The 15,138-nt window shown below is 37.9% G+C and overlaps 1 protein-coding gene across 1 annotated transcript; it reads left to right on the top strand.

The window, feature by feature from the left end:
- Nucleotides 1-3: 3 nt before the first annotated feature.
- Nucleotides 4-13,819, top strand: PPWD1 (peptidylprolyl isomerase domain and WD repeat containing 1). The gene is made up of 11 exons (XM_041470867.1): nt 4-166; nt 1,532-1,634; nt 2,228-2,328; nt 3,553-3,673; nt 5,640-6,087; nt 6,675-6,865; nt 7,356-7,545; nt 8,523-8,704; nt 10,902-10,983; nt 11,554-11,736; nt 12,730-13,819. Exons 1-11 carry the CDS (start codon nt 4-6, stop codon nt 12,871-12,873), a joined length of 1,908 nt encoding a protein of 635 aa, XP_041326801.1. The 3' UTR covers nt 12,874-13,819.
- The last annotated feature ends 1,319 nt before the right edge of the window (nt 13,820-15,138 follow it).

The following is a 15,138-nucleotide window of genomic DNA, read 5'->3' as shown; positions in this document are numbered from 1 at the left end:
ACCATGGCGTCCGCCGAGCTCGAGCGCAAGCGAAAGCTGCCGGAGGTGGCGGTGGAGGCGGGCGGCAGGGATGCGGCGGCAGCAGCAGCAGCGGACGAGGAGGATGAGGAGGAGCGCTGGGTCGGGCCGCTCCCGGGGGAGGCCGCGCAGGCGAAGAAAAGGAGAGGTAAGGGGACGAGTGAAGCTCTGCCCCGACTGGGGTCGGGGTGCTGGGGTCGCCTCCGGGCCCCGCCGGGCGGGAGCGGCCACGGCCACGTGGTGAGGGCAGCTGTCGGGAGCGCGATTCCTGAAACTGTCTCGTATGGCAAATGAGCGCACTGGGGGGAATCTCCAGGTGCGGAATTACACAGCGGACGTGCCTGGTGTTGAGAAAGTTGTGGCCGTTCAGCCTGCAGAAGAGAAGATTACGTGTACACCTCATAGCAACCTTCCAGTACCCAAGGAGACTTAGAAGGAAGCTGGAGGCAGACGCTTTGTTACGAACTGCAGTGATAGCACCAAGACTAGTTAGTACAAACTGAAAAAAGGGAAAATTCAGGTTAGTTATAAGGAAAAAAGTCCTTACTGTGAGGTACTGGCACAGGTTGCCCAGTGATTTTTTGGATGGACCAGCCGTGGCAGAGTTCAAAGCTAGGTTGTATAAGGCTTGGAGCAACTTGGTCCAGTAGGAGGGGGCTTGGGACTAGGTGGTATTTAAGGCTTATTCTAGCCCCTTAACATTCTGTGATTCTAAGACTTTTATTTCTTCCGGAAAAGAGGAAATAAGAGCCCTGTTACTGCACAGGCTGAAGCTGTGCTGGTTATTGATGTAGGGTTAATCCGTGTTTTAGATCACTGCCCTAAGCTGGAGCAGCAGGAGCAGCCTCTAGGTTGTGTTTTGCCATGTGGTATTGATGTGTGCAGCAACTTCCAGCTCTCTGGGTGTCACTTTAAGTTTTCTTTAAGTAAGGAAAACAATGTTCATCAGATATAAACATGCAAGTTCAGTAAAAAACACCATTGCACAGGTGTTAACAAGTAGGATCTAAAAATCAGAAGCAAAGCTCAAAATCAGATTATTTTAGGTCAGCCAGTTAAGCAATGAAATAGGTGGATACCAGAACTTAAAATTTAGACTGCAGGACCTGTGTGGGACTACAAATCTCATAAAAACAACAGGGGTACATGTGTTTTTAGAATGAAATGAGGTTCAGATGACCTTCTGTTTTCTGGCAGTAACTTAAAAACTGTTGATTGACTTTGTTTATTTTGAAACAATAAGACAGTTACTGTAACAGTTGGAGCAGGGAGGGAGAGTTGGAGAGGGAGGAGCAATATGAGTTAAAGCAGCATTTGAGTGGCTTTAGTCCACAGAAAATGTGTAAGTCTGAGTGCAAAGCCAGAGCTAAAAGCCCTTTAATTATGTTTGCACAAAATCCTGCATATTTTTGACTAAATATGAGTAAGCAATAAAAGGATAAGTAAAAGAAAACAAAATGTAGATATGACTTCATGAAGAAAAAATCCTGAATTTTCTTCCTATTCTGTGTAGTTCTTGAATTCGAACACGTTTATCTTGAAAATCTACCATCGGCTTCAATGTATGAACGCAGTTACATGCACAGAGATGTTATTACACACGTAGCATGTACAAAGTAAGTGTTTTTCTTTTCCATTGTATTTCTTTGTCTGGTGTGTATTTTTGTGTAGGCTAAGAAATTTTCACTGTACAAGTTTTATAATGGAAAGTTACAGTGTCCTGAGGTGGTTTTTAAAGGGTGGTGGGTTTTTTTAGAAAAATAAGTGGCTTACCTAGAAGCAAGATATAAGTTGTTTTTATAGGATAAAGGAGGGTCTTAAAATCCTTGTTAAAATATGCAGGACATACAGGAGTAAAAATAAATTACTCCCTATGAAAAAATACCATTCACTAGAATTGCAGAGATCACACACACAGAGTAACTACCATGAAACCAGACATAAAATAGGACTTATATTTACATATTCAAAAAGGATAGTGTTACATTTTTCTTCAGTTTTACTTTTTCATAGATTAATCCAGAATGCACTAAAATACCTGTTTTGTTTTTCCAGGAGGTATAGTACCTATTCAGACAGACTGTCACAGTAATTTCTTGAGATTTCATTCTCTGCACAGTGTTAATTCTAGCGCAAATTACTCACCAGCAGGAAGGTACAAAATGTGTGCATCTGTTTTCTTGACTTTATTTTTCTTTTCTAATTGTAGGACAGATTTTATCATAACAGCTAGTCATGACGGACATGTAAAATTCTGGAAGAAAATAGAAGAAGGGATTGAGTTTGTTAAACACTTCCGAAGTCACTTGGGTGAGAAGTTGTTCTTTCTTATCTAAAGGATTTTACTTTTTTTGTCTCCCTTGGTCTTTGTTATTTGAAGAGAGAGTGCAAATACAGAGAGAGATTCTGGGGTTCCTTTAGTGCAGTCAGAGATTAAATTATGTCTGCCAATCTTCCTTTTACTCTTCTGTCCTGTTACATTTTGCTCCCAAGCTGTAGACAGGATAGGATAAAAATGAAACACGAAAATGAAAACTGAAGCCTTTGCATTGCCTTGTGCCTGATTGTGGGGAGAATATCTGGGATGTAAGTGAACAAGATACACAAAAGTGTTCATAAAATCCAGAGAAGTTTAAAAATATGTTACTTTAAATAAGGATACCTCAGTCTTTTTTTTTTTTCCCCTTGCAGTGTGGAAAAAAAGCAGTTATTTTCATCTGGAATACTGTAACTGTAGAGTAAATTCTGCCTAATTGTTGTAATTATCAGACAAATTGCAATTAAGAGAAATTTTAATCCAATTTTCTAAGCTAATAAGCACACAAAGGTTTTCAACACTATGCTAAGCATTAAATAGGCTAGACAGAAAATTATATTCTCAACAGTATTAGAGATGATATGCCTGAAGGAAAAAAATCCAGTTTGATATGCAGAATGTTAGAGTAAGAAAAATATTTTAAAATAGGTAGTAAAAGCATGGTTTCCTTTTAGAGTTACAAGAAATACTAAAGTCTGGTTTTGATCTCAACTATCAGTTTCTTATTATATATAGAAGCAAAAGATGTCAACAAAACCTACCATGTGAAAATCAGCATTGTGAGAACTTTATGGAAGGCTCAGTTGCAGAGGAGTTTTGAGTATCCTGGGTGTAATAGTCTGTAAAGTTCTGCTGCTTTTACCCTGTTGAGAGATGCAAGCTGAGGAGCACATGATGTTTACCCCATCATAATGTTCTCAATTTTCTAAAATCAACATTTTAAACTAAACTTACTGCCATAATAATATTTTACTATGTTTTTTGTAAATTGTTCATTATCACATACCTGAGTCTAAATGCTGATAGGCCATAAAGTGTTGTTTTGTGAATTTTATTTTTTTAAATACTATTTTATTGAATTCAGGTAGAGTTTTAAATGGAAAAGGTGACAAAACAGTTGGGAAACAGGTTTAAGCCTCTGTAGGTTTTCCGTATATAATACTGAAATGAAGGATGTTCTTTCCCATTTCTTAATAGTATCTTAAATTAATTCACAGGTGTTATTGAGAGTATTGCTGTTAGTTCAGAGGGGGCATTATTCTGTTCTGTTGGAGATGACAAAGCAATGAAGGTGTTTGATGTAGTCAACTTTGACATGATCAACATGCTGAAACTTGGGTAAGTTGCTTAGTTCTCAGAAGTGTTTGTTTGAGATTGTCGGTGCGGGTTGTTTTGCTGAGCGATAAGTCAATAATTTGGGGTTCTTGAGTTATTCCCCTTCCCCCATACCCCAGTCATATGAAGTTGAGTAAACTGCATTGTCTGAAATCAATCAAATGGCTAGAGACTGCCTGACTGAATAGAAAAAAATACTACTGCAGCACTAGAAGAGAGGAGTAGAAGAGGAGCTTCCTCGGTGTTACATATTACACACAAAGATAGGGGTTTCTTCAAATATTTAGCTAGGCATAATTTCTTTCTGTTGTTTGGCACTGAGTTTGAAGATTACAGTCTGTTAGTAGTTCCATTAGGGAACGGATTTGGCCTGCCTGTATTGTCTCATTTGTTGTCATAGAGATGCAATTTTCTTTTTCTGCTAGAAGCAATAATGTTGTTTTCTTTCGACTTTGTAGTTACACAGTAGATACCTAAAGGATCTGGGAGAAACCGGAATGGATGTTACTGGAATTATAACAATACCAGAGAATAATAAACCCCACACTGTTAAAAGGGTGGATTTGAAGTGCTGGAGGATCAGTAAATGTCACATCAAGAACAGTAGAAATGCTGATTTCTTCACAAACCTTTTAGAATTGGAAAACATAGTCTTTGTAGTCTATGATGTATTGGTTAATTTTGAAACTGAATAGAAGTATAAAGTCAGGGGAAAAAAGCTTTTACAAAGAACATGTAATAAAAGCATATGCCATCTGCTTTGTTTGTTATAGTTTTAGTGTCATCCTCCAGATAATGTACTTCACCTATAGGAATTGATTCTCTCTTGGCTGTCTGTTCCGGCAAAATTCCAGTTAGGCTTAAGCTTTTTGGTTTTGCTCTTATTTTTGACGTAGCCCTGTACTGTTACTACATAATTGGTAAAATTATAGAAAAAAGAAAATTATATTTAGAAAAGCACCCCTGATCTTCAGAGCTTTCCAGTTCTAACTAATCTGTAGACCATGGCTCTCTGCAAATCTCCATGCATTACGCTTCCATCTGTGATCTGGAAAACATTGGCTGTTTCTGCAGAGACTTCATGTTTATTTATTTGATCCTGTTCTTCCTAATGAATTTGAGATGAAGTATTCGTTTCTCTTTACAGACAGAAATTGAAAATTCAAATTATTGGTGTCTGTCATGATGTCAGAATATCATCAGTCCCTCAGCATCTGTTAGTTCAGTTTGTGAAAGGATACTAAACCTGTGTTTCCTCTGGAGATTGTATAATTTTTTTTTGTATTTGCAATTTAGTTTGAGTTCTAGTTTTCAGAATCTTTGTTTACAGACTTTAAAACAGACATAACTTATATTATTGACTATATCTCTGACTTGTCTTATTTGTAGATCACACTTTTGCAAGTAGCAAATGAGTTCCTTCTTAAATGCACTCACAACCTTTATTGAATATAGGGTTGTGAGTGCATTTAGTTTTGTTTGTATCACTTTTTGGAGATTTCATGGTTTTGTGGTTTTTTTCTGGCAAGATCTAGTTGAGCTTCTGCAGAAGTGTATGGCAGAAGTGCAGTTGTCTTCATTTCTACTGAGTCATTATTCACTTAAAAGATGGAGAAATGGTATTATATAAGTTGAGTGCTATTTATTAATGCCACTTGGACTTTTAATCTGGATTTCTGTCCAAATTCATCCTTTTTACCTGCTTTCTACTTTGACTATCACAGCCTCTTTACAAAACAATATGGAAGAAAGAAATTGGTAGTCTTCCACCGAATGGTATTTCTTGGTAAAAATTGTTTATTATATGCTGAATATTAGCAAGATATGTATTAGCAAAACTAGTAAATAAAATTTAAAATTTGCTTCTGGTGTTTGATTACAAGTTTACAGCATAACTTGACTCTCACGTAATTAAAACCATTCCTAGTTCATTTTTAATTTTTTCTTTCCTTTCTACTCTTTGTTGCAGCTACCACCCTGGCCAGTGTGAATGGGTATATTGCGCTGGAGATGCTATATCTTCTGTTGCAACATCTGAGAAAAGCACAGGAAAAATATTCATATATGATGGACGAGGAAATAACCAGCCCCTTCATGTTTTTGATAAACTCCACATGTCCCCACTTACTCAGATACGCCTGAACCCTGTCTACAAAGTAGTTGTGTCTTCTGACAAGTCCGGAATGATTGAGTACTGGACCGGTACTCCTCATGAATATAAATTTCCCAAGAATGTGAACTGGGAGTATAAAACGGATACCGATCTGTATGAATTTGCTAAATGCAAGGCTTACCCATCCAGTATAAGTTTTTCACCTGATGGAAAGAAAATGGCCACTCTTGGGTCTGACAGAAAAGTTAGAATTTTTCGTTTTCTGACGGGAAAGCTCATGAGAGTCTTTGATGAATCTCTGAGTGTGAGTTTTGTCTTGTTACTCCTTCTTGAAATGTTTTCTCTACTTACTTGAATTTGTTTGCCAGCACATTCACCTAAGCTATAATTTATTTCTAAGGCAAGCTTCCAAGCTTGCCTTTTTCTTGCAAAAAGGTCTTCTGTGTTCTCTTGCTTGTCTCTTAGATTGCTTTGCCCCAGAATGAATTCTTACTGCTTTATGTTACTACATAGTGAAACAGAGTTGTGGATTTTAATTTCTGTTTAATGCTGCTAGATTACATTTAACTAGAAAACAATTGTGGAAGATGGTGGAAAATGCCCATTGCAAGTAACATCATGGTAATAAATTAAATTTTTCATCTTCTAAGGAATTTGATAGACAGCTGCACACTTTCACCTGCTTAAGCCTAGTCCTACAACATGCCTGTTCTATCATTAAAATAACGAGAATATTACTTGTATTTACATAAATCCTTCAGTTAAGTTTGAATGGAGTAACCTCACTTCAATTCAGTATTTTCTAATCATGTGAATCAGTGTTTTACTGGATAAAAAGTTTAAAATATGTTAACATAGGAGTGCTGGGTTGTTTTTTTTTTTTTTTTGTAGATGTTTACTGAGCTTCAGCAGATGAGACAACAACTGCCTGACATGGAGTTTGGCCGGCGTATGGCAGTTGAGCGTGAGCTGGAGAAAGTGGATGCAGTAAGATTAATTAATATAATTTTTGATGAAACTGGACACTTCGTTCTCTATGGAACTATGTTGGGCATTAAGGTCATAAATGTAGAGACTAACAGGTAAGTTCCAGTGACACACATAGAGATAAATTTCTGTTTTAAAGTCTTTATTCAGTCAAATTTAGAGCATATTTAAAACTTGATATGACTGCGGAGGTGTCTAATCTTTTTGTGTTGTTATTTGAGAGCCTTACATTACACTGTAAGGCTCCCATTCTTTGTAAGGAGTCATTGGAGATTAGAGCTTAGGCAAATAGCAAGCACGTGTGTATTAAAAATGTGTAGTTAATCAATTAATCTCTGTCTAACTGGATGGGATAATTTAAATGTAAAGTAAAGGTGGATCATTTAGTTGGAATTTGTATTGCATATGGAGGCTGACTGGTAAATTAAGGTACCAATTTTAAATAGAGAAACATCATAAAACTGATTAGTGAATAATGATTTTGAGAGGATTTTGAAATTTTGCTCTGAATCTAACAGTCAGAAAGAAGACATTTTCTGACTGTGAGCAGCTGAACGTTACACCTCTTTATATATTGTATTTCAGGTGTATTCGTATCTTGGGGAAACAAGAGAACATCAGAATGATGCAACTGGCTTTGTTCCAAGGAGTAGCAAAGAAACATCGTGCGGCGATCACTATAGAGATGAAGGCATCTGAAAATCCTGTTCTCCAGAATATTCAGGCAGATCCAACAGTAATCTGCACCGCTTTTAAAAAAAACAGGTTTTACATGGTGCGTGGGGTTTCTGTTTAAATAGCTCCATTCTTTATTGATTTCTCTACATTGTTTTTTTTTGTTTTCTCTTTGCACGTTTCTAGTGCTTTTTGTAGTTGCAAATGCAGCTTATACAAAGGAGTCTCTTTATATTGCAAGTATATTTGGAATTTTTATCTTGAACTATCTGTACATTAACTAGAAACAGCTGTGATTTTTTCATAAATTTTTATTCCCCCAAGAAGATTATATCCTTCTGTTCTTGTTGAAAAAAACCCTAAGTAAAAACACTTAAAAAACTAACCAGATTTTATAAAGAAACAATAAGCAACTATGTGTATAAAAAAATAGAGTAGAAAAACATTTCAGGACTTGGTAACACTAAGGACATTACAAGCAACGGAAAAAGGAGTCATCTTCATGTTCGCAGTTGGGTTTTTAGGTGAGATGGAACCAAACAGACAAGCAATTTTAGAGTGGTTAGTAGCTGACTTGAGAGGTCATAGCCATAGAGATTAGAGATTGGACTGTCTGTTATGCCTTAAATTTGCTGGGTTTCTATAGTTTTATATTAATGCCGTATTGAAATAAGAGGATTTATTTTAACTTTGTAGCACAACTAAAGCTTTTGGCATAAAGCCTCCCAATTTCGTTTGAGTATAGCAGAACAGCCTGGTACTCTCCACCTCATTTTAAAGAAAAGATGCTGAACTAGAGCAGACTCCTGTTGTAAAGGGCAAAGTTTAAAGATAACAGATTATTAAAAGATATTTGTATTTACATGTATTTTTACTGGAATTTGTTACTGTGGAAATGCTGGTAACACAACACGACACTCCAAGGATAGACTGTCTGTGAATTGTCTTTGTACATTTTAAATTGAATTGGGTGTTCAGCAGGTTGAATAATAATAATGGCATTGGGTGCAGAGCACTTTGTATTTTAAGAGGAAAAAAGAAAAAAAACAGTTAACCTTCTGTTCTTTTGTGCTTCAGTTTACTAAACGTGAACCAGAAGACACGAAGAGTGCAGATTCTGACAGGGATGTGTTTAATGAGAAACCTTCTAAAGAAGAGGTTATGGCAGCCACTCAGGCAGAAGGTCCCAAAAGAGTGTCAGACAGTGCCATCATCCACACAAGCATGGGAGATATTCATATCAAGCTTTTTCCTGTTGAGTATGTAGTTGCTGTTTTTTCTCTTGTTTTGGTTTTGTTGCTTTCTTCTGTCCCTTGTGGTTGAAGTATCAAAGATTTATCTCATGCTAGAAATAAATTATTTTCTTGCCCTTTTTCTACTCTTTTTGTTTCCCTTTTTCTACTCTGTCAGTTTCTTAATATGCTAAGGTAGGAATGTGACTCTTAATAAATAGAAATAAAATAGGGTAAAAATAGGTCTAAGTAACTGTCTGGGGCACAGGAGTTTTTGGAATTATATTTGGGTTTATTTAGTTATTGATTCAGGGAGAGTGTTCCTTTCTTAACTTTTGTTCTTGAACAGGTAATGATACTCTTCTGTGTAAGCTCTGTATTGTAAGGCATTGCTGTTTGCATAGATCTTGAAAAAGAAGGATGATGTTGGCGGCAGCGGCAGATTTGGCAGCAGGTCTGTGCAGGCCAGAAGAATAGTAGTTGCAACTTCTGAATGTGGCCAGTGAACTACACTTTGTTATTGCAGCTCCTTTAAAAGCCATATAACATTTATACCAGCATATAATACTAGTGTTGTGTATATCCAAAACCAGACATAGAATCGAAAAGTTTTATGCGTGACAATTGCTAAAATCAGTGTGTCCACATCTCTCCTTCATGCAAAAATTGCAAATATTCTGTTATTTAACAGGAAATTTATATAATATATTGCTGTACATAGAAACCTAAATTATGTCAATGTACTCCATGCTTCTCCAAAAACAAATTCATCTTTGGTCATAAGCACAGGTAGGGCAACCTCAATTCTGCCCTCTAGTGCACCAGACTTCTACTGCACTCTTCACCAATGTTTCCTTGCATCTGGCTCTAGTTTCTGGAACTCATAATAGGTTGTAGTAATGGTAGAGCTCTTGCCAGCGAGTGACAGGTCAAGCTACATTAATTATTTTCTTTAATTGTCATGCTAATATTGTCATATCTGCATGCACAGTATTGCAAGGTGCTTCATTGCAATGTTCTGTATGCAATTTTAAATACAGCATTACTAGGGTTGGTTACTGTTTGGTTCATCCTTTCTTATTATAGTATTTTCTCCCAGCTGAGCTTTAAATTAAAATCTCTTTAGTATGATTAAAACTTTAAAGAAGAGCATATAGGATATGGGTCTGTACATCTTTGAATTCTTTGGTCATTTTGTTGTGAAATAAAGTTGTGAATGACTCTGTACTGCTCAGCAAAAACTGGGACTATAGTCTGTTCCATTAGTTATGACATTGGTGCTCTTTTTGACAAGATAGCTTAGAGTGTCACTAAATCCCAAACTAATATTCCTTTTCACAGTTAGACTTGAGTAACTCTGCAGCTGTGAACTCAACTTGGCCATTTTCTCCTTGTTGGGAGTGCAGATAGAAAACTAGGGAACCTATAGTCAGTGGTTCCTTGAACTACGCCTTCAGGAGACAGATTGGATTTCTGGCTCTTATGGTTTAACCCTAGCCAGCAACTAAGCCCCCAGAACCACTCATATGCTCATATTCCCCTTGGTGGAATGGGAGAGCACTGGAATAGTAAGAGTGAAAACACTTAGTAATAGTAAGAGTGAACTGAGGTACAGGCAGTTTAATAGGGAAAGCAAAAGGCATGCACCCAAACAAAGCAAAATGGAACCTGGACAGGCAGATGTTCCACTATCTCCAAGAAAACAGGGCTCTCTCACATGGAGTGGGTAGTTGGGAGGGCAAATCACTATTACTCTGCATGTCCCCTGCTTTTTCCCTCAGCTTTTATGTGCTGAACATAATGCCATATGTGCAGTGGAGCATCCCTGTGGTTAGCTGGGTTCAACTGTCTCAGCTAGGTCCCGTCTGAACTCCCACAGCCCCAGCCTCCTCACTGGCAGGGTGAGATTAGGAGCAGAAAAGGCCACAGCAGTGCGTAAGCCCTGCTCAGCAACAGCTAAAACATGCCTGTGCTATCAACACAGCTGCTGCCTTTCTGTGTAATCACAGAATGTGATGTAATATACTTCTCAAGCTTTTTGCTTTCAGCTCTTTTTAAGCTTAGGTTTGAGGAGATGGAAATTTGTTTTTTCCTTATTTGGCTAAATCCCTTCCTACAGAGTCCTGAAACATTGCACAGCACAAGGAGGTCTTAGTCCCAACTGAAATCGTTATGGCCCTGTCACCAGACAAATATTATTGTGTTTTCTGTTACATGATTTTAGGTGCCCCAAAACAGTGGAAAACTTCTGTGTGCACAGCAGGAATGGTTACTACAATGGACACATAATTCACCGTATCATCAAGGTAACTTGCAATATGTTATTTTTTTGTTAATTTACATTATGTACTCTGGTGGTCAGTCCTCTGTTAACACTTCCATTTCTGTTTTGCACACAGGATTGTAGGAGTACCTTTAGAGTTCCTTGTAAATTCTGAACAGCTCTGATGTTCTAAACAGCTTTAGCACTTACTAAAGTTGTAGTAGCTGTTCTGCAATTGATAAGGTAGCAGAAAATTGAAAGATGAGTCCTGCTATCCTGCTTGAATTAAAACTTTGCTTCATGTCAGAAGGCCTTTATTGTAAGGCTGCTTATTTCTGTCCCACCAGAATCAAGTGATAGAGCCTAAGGATTTGCAAAAGGTAGAGGTAGTCATGTTTCTGTCCTTCATTGGCCGGCATAGTGAGTAACCTTGCTTTTTCTCAAGTATTTGATAGACACTTAAAAAGCCTCAAATGCTTTCTCCCTTAGATATAACATGTTAACATATTTTGTGTAAGTGTTTGTAGTAAGTTTGAAAAAACATCACCTAGCATATAATACTTACGGTTATGTATTCTATGCAGTAATGTGATAACATATAACTTCTGTCCAGGGTTTCATGATTCAGACTGGTGACCCAACTGGTACCGGAATGGGAGGTGAAAGTATTTGGGGAGGAGAATTTGAAGATGAGTTTCATTCAACTTTACGACATGACAGACCATATACACTCAGCATGGCTAACGCAGGACCAAATACCAATGGATCCCAGTTTTTTATAACAGTAGTGCCAACTGTAAGTAATACTAAAAGCTCAATTTAAAGCCTGAGAGGCTACCTAGATAGTAAAAAATTAACTTTTTTCTCATGGAAGAAGGAACGTACTACTACTTTACAAATAAAAGATGCACATGATGTGTAGTGTATAGGCTTCACTGAAACTGTCCCTTACAAGACAGAAATACTTTTCCATCACTTGTGATCAAGAAGCCTTTTGCCTTTAAATGGAGTGAGGTATAAAATTTCTAGGCATGTTTGCAATTATGTATTACTAGAGTATCTTATATTAATAATAGTGGTTTAAACTTGATGGAAACCTAGGTTTGCTTAGATTGTTTGGGGGTTTGGATATGATGCCAGGATGTCTGTATAATATTGTCTAATTGTAGCTATACAAGGAAGACAGTGTTCAGGTTTAAAAATTTCATTTAATCTGTGCACAAATTCAGAGCCAACAATAAAAATTTTGATATGTGAATCTAAGATATAGAAACCAAGTCCTTAAAAGTAACACTTACAAAAACTGCATTCTTATGGCACTTCAAAGTAATATAAAAAAACCCTATCTACCATAGTTCTGAGGTTTATTAAGTTGTATGAAGGCCTATATTCAAATTGGGCATACTATAAGAGTATTGAATTGGGTAGTATTCTGTACTGACACTTAAAAGTTCCTCTGTGAAAATAACATGAAACAGAGAGACTGAAACAACATTTCTGTGAACTGAGAATATACTTTAAAATGAACTATACAATGCTACTGCACTGGTAGAACATGACCTCTGTAGTACTATAAGAAAGCAATTGAAAAGGTAAGTTCAAATGCATATGAATATGTGTTAGCTGCATTCTAGTATTTCCTTGCATGCTAATATTTGCGGGGTGTTAGGTTCCATAGTCTGGGCACACAAAATGTATCGATGTACACTTTATTTTTGATTTGGTACTTAACCTACATGTTGCTTTCTATTTTAATGTGCTTTTCTTTTTCTCCTGTGTTTTCAAACAGCCATGGCTCGACAACAAGCACAGTGTGTTTGGACGGGTGACTAAAGGAATGGAAGTTGTTCAGAGAATTTCAAATGTCAAAGTCAATCCCAAAACTGACAAACCCTATGAGGATATCAGCATCATTAATATAACAGTGAAGTAAGGCAGGCATTGAAGGTTCCAGCTTAAGCAGGAAAAAATGGAGCATGTGAGACCCAGAAAGGGACGTAGGAAGAACAGACATTTTTGATACTTCCTAGAAACAGCAAATACCAGGACAGAGCTGCAGTATTGCATTTTATTTAAATGGTATGCACTGTCTCACCCCTCCAAAAATCCATTGTATATTCTAAGCCTGTGGTCCTGTCCTGAACCATCCTGTACCTGTAATCCCATTGGCCCAAGTGTGATTCCACACCCGCTTCAATCTCCCTCTTAAGCTGTGCTAGTGAGACCAGCCGACCTCTTATCCTTTCTCTGCTCTTGGCCTTCCCCCCATCTTCCCCTTTCCCTCCCCTAGGCTCCCCCTCCTTCCCCCTCCCCCTTCTCCCTTTCTCCCTCATCCCGCTGTTCCTGGGGATGGGACCCCCAATAAACCCTCATCAATCAGCACCCTCAGAAGCCGTGTGGAGTCTCCTTGCCTGCCTGCTGCTGCCAGCCAACTCACAGCCTAGGGGGCCCTCCGGGGACACCCCGGGGTGACCCCCCCAAAACGAAACACAACACAGAGCAATCTACTATTCTTAATGTACCTAAAGTGCCCTAATTCTGCATTTCTGGTAACTTTGTATTTTAAAGGAAAAGCATCTACATGTTTCTTAAAAGGGCTACTGTCTTTCTTGCATCTTTTCTATGCAAAATTAAAGATAAAAACCCCCACCACGTCCCATGACAGTATTTGTAACATTTTCATGTTTATTTGCATTCTTCATGTTTAATGAATCTGTTTCACAGTTCAAAATAAAAGGCCAGAAATACTAAGTTGAGTGAACCTCTCAATCCTTTGTACGTGTATCAAAAAATTAGATTAAGTTATGGTACTGTTGGCTATGAAAAGCAAACAATGTAACCTACCTCTATTCTTTAGAAATAGTTGTGTACATGTCTCTGTCCAAGAGCAATGATCAGCTCTTAAAATGCCAGTCTATAAAGTACTTTGCAATTTGTTTGGTTTTTCCAGTGATTTTTTTTTCTTTCATGTTTGCTCTTTATTTTAGCCTAGGGAATATTTTTTTCTGGCTTCATTTTTAGCAAACGTCTTACAAACATTACTGTTTCTACTGAAATACTTAATTTATTTTAAAATATCTGAACTAAGCTTTGCATCAGCTGTTTCTGATGGAGTTACAGAACAAAATCGAAGCATCGTTAAGGCTGAAAAAACTTGGTAAGGTCAGTAAGTCAAACATAACAGCAACACCACCATCTTAACCATTACACCATGTATGACATCCATATGTTTTTTGAACACTTCCAGGGATGGTGACTCCACCACTTCAGTGGGAGCTCTATTCCAATACCTGACCCCATTTCAGGATGAAATTTTTCCAAATGTCCAGTGGTAATCTGAGGCCATTTCCTCTTGTCCGGTCATTAGTTACCTGGGAGAAGAGGCCAACACCCACCTAGCTATATTTTCCTTTCAGGCAGTTGTAGAGATTGATAAAGTCTCCCCTGAGCCTCCTTTTCTTCTCGGCTGCTCCTCACAGGACTTGTGATCCAGACCCTTCACCAGCACCTCAATGTCCCTTCTGAATTGAGAGGCTTGGCACAGGATTTGAGGTGTGGCCTCACCAGTGCCCAGCACAGGGGACAATCCCTGCCCTGGCCCTGCTGGCCACACCATAATACATGAACTCACGTGAAGGTAGACCTGATCAGCATGTGAAAAATGCCAATCACTTATTTTTAAAATGTCTGATTTTATTATCATACTTACAATTTCGCTTTTTTACTTTTTCCTGGGTCCAGTACATCATTTGTTCTTCTGGGATCCACCACACAGAAGTTCCATTACTAACCTTATATCTTTTACAGGGAGTTTTTCTTACTTCATGAAGGAACTCTTTTCTAGTGTGCCATAGATATTCTTCCCCTATGACTATTGAACTCAAAATCCACCCCTCTGGTAAGTTTTCTCCACTTACACTTGTTTGCTTCCACTTAAGGAGCTCAGTTGGGCCTAAGCTGCTGCCTTTCCATGACAATACTTCTGACATCAAAGCCCCTCCACAGACCCAACAATTGGTTATATTGAGTTCTCTACTTATTCTTTTGTATATGCAATTGCCTAATTTGGATGGGTTGTAACAGTGACTGTTGACATGAGTGTGAGAAATAAATTAAAAAAAAGGAACTTTGGTGTCTTTCCATATATAGCTTGCAGTAACATCTATGGCATGGTCTTATTGAAATTCCAAAAGGGAAA

The sequence above is a fragment of the Pyrgilauda ruficollis genome, unplaced genomic scaffold (genome assembly GCF_017590135.1).
Source record: "Pyrgilauda ruficollis isolate IOZ18807 unplaced genomic scaffold, ASM1759013v1 scaffold25, whole genome shotgun sequence".
In the NCBI taxonomy this organism is placed as follows: Eukaryota; Metazoa; Chordata; class Aves; order Passeriformes; family Passeridae; genus Pyrgilauda; species Pyrgilauda ruficollis.
This window is presented reverse-complemented; position numbering and strand designations above follow the sequence as displayed.